The 6078-nt window shown below is 31.1% G+C and overlaps 1 protein-coding gene across 1 annotated transcript in view; it reads right to left on the bottom strand.

The window, feature by feature from the left end:
* LOC107588112 (epidermal growth factor receptor substrate 15-like 1) overlaps nucleotides 1-4761 on the bottom strand; it is a 28491-nt gene extending 23730 nt beyond the window's left edge. Inside the window, exons 1-8 of the mRNA XM_016276122.1 lie at nucleotides 4715-4761; nucleotides 3166-3207; nucleotides 1689-1778; nucleotides 1569-1616; nucleotides 1391-1486; nucleotides 1248-1313; nucleotides 1005-1130; nucleotides 818-877 (exon numbers count right to left, since the gene is read on the bottom strand). Coding sequence (XP_016131608.1) covers nucleotides 818-877; nucleotides 1005-1130; nucleotides 1248-1313; nucleotides 1391-1486; nucleotides 1569-1616; nucleotides 1689-1778; nucleotides 3166-3207; nucleotides 4715-4741 — 555 coding nt within the window. The 5' untranslated portion in view covers nucleotides 4742-4761. The remainder of the gene's footprint in view (nucleotides 1-817; nucleotides 878-1004; nucleotides 1131-1247; nucleotides 1314-1390; nucleotides 1487-1568; nucleotides 1617-1688; nucleotides 1779-3165; nucleotides 3208-4714) is intronic.
* Between the last annotated feature and the right edge of the window lie 1317 nt (nucleotides 4762-6078).

Here is a 6078-nt window from a genome sequence, read left to right as displayed (position 1 = left end):
TATATATATATATATCTATACACACACACACAGAGAGCTGAGTAGTAACTGATTACATGAAATCTGGATTAAGTAATCAGATTCCAAAAATTAAGTACTTGTAATTACATTAAATTATATTTACTCGTAATCAGACTGCAGTTACTTTTTTATTGATAACATATTATTCACATAATAGCAATTAATTATTCATAATTTATAGATTCTCCCTAATTCCTTTTTTTCATCTTTTAAATGTTCCTTTCTACAATAGCCTACCACTTATATACTCTTCCATATAATATAAGTCTTCCAGTTTTGTGGACCTTCACACAAAGACTAGTCACTAGTCAGGTGGCTACACAGCATTTGACCACTGGATTTACAAATATAATTTCATGTTTAAGAAGTGTTTCAACATTGCATCAACTACTGATGAACACAATCTTTTTTTCTTTTTTTTAACGTACCATTATGTCTTTGGGAGGCTTTAAAACACATTACAATGCACAAATTCACGTTATTTCTTATTTGCATGTAATGCAGGAATTGCCAAACTTTCATCTGAACCTCTTTCACCTATATTTACTCAAAATAAAATAAGTATTTTAATAATTAACTATCACATTTGCATGTTCCCGGGTCTTTGACATTGATGCAGGTAAACAAATAAAATACTGAATTTTTAAATAAATGTTTTATTTTGATTTATGTTATTTTAAAATTATTTACTTCAAGTTTACATGTTAATGATTATTATAGTATCAATAAAATCATAGTATGTAGTAAGCCATTATGAGTGTGATTTTTTTTTATATTACAAAAAATAATTACTCACCACTGCAAACTCATCTTTGTCCAAGTGTCCGTCTTTGTCTATGTCACTCAAATCCCACACCTGATCAGACATTTAATACTAATAATTTTATATTACATTTTTCATAAACATTTTATTAAATGATTACTATTATAATGTATTTTACTATAAATATTATCTTAATTTTCATTATCTATTGAAAGTTTACCTTTCCGAGCACATCCACAGGAAGTTTGGAGTTTATTAGTACTGGTTTGACCTTCTCACCAGACAGTAATCCGTTCACTGGGGCAAGACTTTCAAAAATACCATCAAATTTGCTCTTCTCTTCAGGCTAAAAAATAAACATGAAGAGGATTTATTATAGGATTTATAATAAATCTTCATCAAATCTTTTGTAATATGTAGTGACAATGAGAAGCTCATAGGATAAACCATGGAAATAGCTTACCCGCACCGCCCAGAGGCTCTCATTGGTTGATGTTACAGAACTCAGTGACGGGCTACTGTGGTCCTTCTAGAACAGAGATGAGAAACCTGTGAGCTCATACTGCCTGGAAAACTATGATATCAGCTCTCAGCACTGACACTTACGAATTTTGGAGGGGGAACAGGGAGGTTTAGACAGGAAAGGCTGATGTCGTGTCCACTCTGCGCACAGGCCACAAGTCGCAGAGCAACGTAGAATCCCTGAAAACAAACCACAAGCGATTCAAGTCAGCATCCAGTTTCAGATCCCGACTGATGCTCTTATAAACCATGAAAGCTTTACCTGTTTATCCAAAAAACCTTTGCCATCCGGATCAGCTAAATCCCAGATCTGACAAGCAGATAATTACAGATTATGATTATCCAAGCATCATTTCGCAACAAGTTTTACCCAAACACCAACCTTTCCTAATGTGATGTCAGGCAGGCCTGATTTCTTCAAAAACAAGGCAGCCTCTGTAGGTCCAACCCTCCCGGTGTTTCCCGGGTCCACCTTCAAAAAACACACATAAAGATGATGAAATATAGCCCGACTGATTTATCGTTTTGCAGATTTTATCGGCCGATATGAGCCTGTCGCAGATATATCGTTATCGGCATATATGCCGCAGATATGCCACCAATATGAAATTTTTTTTTACAGAACAGATAACGCAGATAAAATGCTTGTAAATGGTGTAATTACTTAGTTTGTCCAGCAGAGCGCACTCCATTGTTTGCTACTGGCGACCCAGGTCACTGAAGTGACACCAGCCGACCCTTTCACTTCAGTAAGGAGGTCTCTTGTTCAGGCAGCAGCAGACAAGCAGTCAAGTGGTGTCTTCACGACTCAGAGTCAAGCGTTGTCTTAACGGTAAGTTGCTAACTAGTTTGTGAAATACATAACTTACTGTAAAATTAATAAACAATGACCCCATAAGTGTCCCTTTTCAATACAAGTCCAATATAACATTAACCCCGTCCCTCAAATCTGCCATGTCACTCATGCTTATCACATCGGTCTCATCACATTTCCTAAGTCAGCTTAATTTGTCAGTACAGTCAGTAACGCAGCAGATTGAAAAGTTTGTATCTTTCTGCAGTACAATAGACAATAAATGGTGATTTCGCGCTATGTTGTCACCTAGTTGGTGAGACGCAATGCTATAAAGTAAATAAACAATGTCCCCGACTTTTACTCTCACAATGAGCTTATCATACTCGTTTGCTACATGAATAGGTCCCTATGATTTCCGCGATGCAGAAAACGTGGACGGAATCGCAGAATCCAGTCATAAAAACAGAATTTACTGAATAACATGGAATTTGTCATTTCTGATGAATAAATAAATAACAGGTCAGTACATTTAAATCAAATCGTGATTATAGACTAGCGTCTGTGAATATTAAACTGCAAAAAGACTATTTAAATACGAATCCTCATGTTCTGCATGTTCATTTGATTACCAGAAAATACACAACACGGAATTTTTGTTCAGTGCACTGATGTCAGACTCATTTTGGATAATAAAAGTTTATTGTTAAATACTCTTCCTCCATTACATATCTTTGTCACATCATTATAAGCGTTTCATCACCACATTTTGAGTGATCATTGCAAAAAATGTGTTTATGTAGATATATTGTTTATGTAAATACTGTATTATATATACAGTACCAGTCAAAAGTTGACACACGAATGTAAAATGTCCAAACTTTTGACTGGTACTGTACACAAAGAATATCGGCCGATATATCAATATCGGATTTTGTTAACTCCCTAATATCGGCGGCGGCCCCCAAAAACCCATATCGGTCGGGCTCTAGCTTTTTGTTCCAGAAAAGATTGATATACTATAAAACCGATCACTATGTGTTCGCCAACAGAATTATGGTCTTACCTGTCTGTAAAAGTTCTCATATACAGGGTTCCCGCTTGACAGCTAAGAGAGTGAGGAAAAGAAAGAGAAATAATATTACTTAATAATAATTTATTAATAATAATTAGTATTACGATTAGGTAATATAATGCACAGCGCTGTTATTGTTAACTAAAACTGTTAAAAATGGTTAACATTAATTGAAACAAAATAAAATATATAAATATTAGACGAAAAAAAAACGTCTACTTTTTATTTTTAGGTAGTTGCCAAGGCAAGTTTTCTAGTATTTGTTAATTTTGTAAAGTTGGAAGACCAAAATTACTAAAACTAAACTGAAATGAAAAGAAATTAAAGCTAAATATAAGTATAGTGTATATATATATATATACTCATAACAAAATTATTAAACTGAAAATATAAAAGTAAAAGCTAATTTAAAATATGAATAACAACTATAATATTAAATAAATAATACTACACACAATACAATAATGCAATAAAATAATGCTGTTGATATACATCATTTTTTATATATATATTCTGATGTGTTGTGCACATAATTGTGTTTAACACAATTGAATCCATTACTATTCATAAGGCAGTATATAGTCAGGTTACTGAAACTTAATAAATTAAAGCTAAATATAAATATTTAAACAACAAAAAATAATATGACAACGCACATAACAATATTATTAAAAATGAACTAGAATTAAAATAAAAACTGAAAATATAATAGTAAACGCTCATTCAAAATATTAATAACTACTATCATATATAATACCAAATATAAATATTACTACAATAACAATGACAAATGCAATATTATAAAAATAAAAATGTACATATAAATAATACTAAACAATGAAATGCAATGTAATATAATAATTGACGTAATGAGGTTTTTTTTGCATTTATTCTAATATGTGTTGTGCATACACCTGTATTTAATATACAATTCAATCCATTACAGTTCATAAGGCAGTACAGTGAGATTACTGACGCTCACTAATTCCCATCGCCGCTCAGCTAAACTAGCGGTTCAACATCCGTTATCACGTACAGTATGAGAGCTAACATCTATACTATAATGTTGTTCATAACCATTTAGCAACTTTTATTATTGTACTATGAACACATTCTGAAATTATGACTTTATGCGTAAAGCGCCCTGACAGTTAACGTTAGTTTTTTTAGCGCTTATGATGTTCTGATATATCGCGGCTAGCTATTTGCATTTGTTAAACTTTGTTTACTGTATTTCTCATTCATATAAATGGCAGTTATCTTTACATGTTCTTGCTACTGAATGTTTATCGAAAATTTCATTGAAAACGACATTGTTATTTTCGTATTTTAAGACGTGCATGCGATTTAAAGCGAGCTAATCAGTTAGCAATCTGAGCCCGATCTACGAGGCCCGGGAGATTTTCGCTTTAAATGTCGATAAAACGGCCCGGTAGCGCAAGTAACGGGATCGATTCGTATCTATTTCTTAGATTTATTTCTGCATGATGATGGTTTTCCTCATTATTGCTTTGAAATAAGTGTTTTTAGCTGGTATTACCTGAGTGAGGGTCGCGAGGGCCGCCATCTTTTCCCTGTTGCTGCGGAAACGGCGGGTGAGGGAATGAGGGGGGGCTGAAACAGATCGGAATGTTCATCCATTCACACAGACTCTAATTATAATAATAATAATAATTATTATTATTATTATTATTATTATTATTATTAACAATAAATAACAACAACAATAATAAGAATAATAAAAATAAGAATAATACTAACAATAATAAGAATAATAACGACAACAACGATAATAATAATAAATGTTTTCTTGGGAACTAACTAAAATAAAAAACGTTTAATCTGGAGTATTAAAATTCAATTTGAAATAAAAAATAAATTAACGTTAAATAGACATATTTAAAATAATACTGAAAAAATCAACAATGAAATAAAAATAATACAATAAAATTGTAATCAAATAACAAAATCACATAACAAAATTGTTGAAACTAGAATTAAAATGAAAACTAAAAATATAAAAGTAACGGTTAATATATAATTAAATATTATACTACTGTACTAAAATAATATTGATAATGCAATATTATAATAATGTACGTAATTAATCATTTGTTTATTCTAATATGTGTTGTGCACATAACACTATTTAATATACAATATATTCCATTACAATTCATAAGGCAGTATGTAAAAGTAATAATAATAATAATAACTTACAAAGAATAAATAATGTATAAAAGCAAATTACAACTTAAACTTAATCAATAATATTGCAGGTAAATTAGAGGGTTTTAAGGCAGTCCTCAATTTTAAGTTGCTTTAAGGATTGACAAAAAATGTTTTAAATGGAACAAAATTTGGAGAAACTTTAACAAATCTATATATTTCTGTAAATAAAACTGACATATAATCAAAAAAGTATGGGTGCGTAGTAACCCGGCAAGCTTTTAACACCTGTCACTAGGCTAATAATTTACATTTTGGCCTATAGTTTAATTTTTTTTTAAAAACATTAAACTGAATGCATTTACATTTAGTCATTTAGCAGAGGTTTTTATCCAAAGCGACTTACAAATTAGGACAATGGAAGCAATCAAAATCAACAAAAGACCAATGAAGTGCTATAACAAGTCTCAGTTAGCTTAACGCAGTACACGTAGCAAGGGTTTTTTAAATAATATAATAAATAAAAAGAAAACAGATAGAATAGAAAACAATAGAGCAAGCTATAGACTGTAAAAAAAAAAATCCGTAAAATGTACGGTAAAAAAACGGCAGTTGTGGTTACCGGAATTTTACCGTAAAAAATATGGTAGCAATGTTTTAGGTTTTACGGTTTTAACTTAAATTTACAGTTAAATACCGTAATTTCATTAACTGATATAATGTTAATATACCAAC

Source organism: Sinocyclocheilus grahami, unplaced genomic scaffold, assembly GCF_001515645.1.
Source record: "Sinocyclocheilus grahami isolate Dianchi unplaced genomic scaffold, SAMN03320097.WGS_v1.1 scaffold98.1, whole genome shotgun sequence".
Lineage (NCBI taxonomy): Eukaryota > Metazoa > Chordata > Actinopteri > Cypriniformes > Cyprinidae > Sinocyclocheilus > Sinocyclocheilus grahami.
The sequence above is the reverse complement of the archived record's forward strand: the minus strand, read 5'-3'. Positions and strand labels throughout refer to the sequence as shown.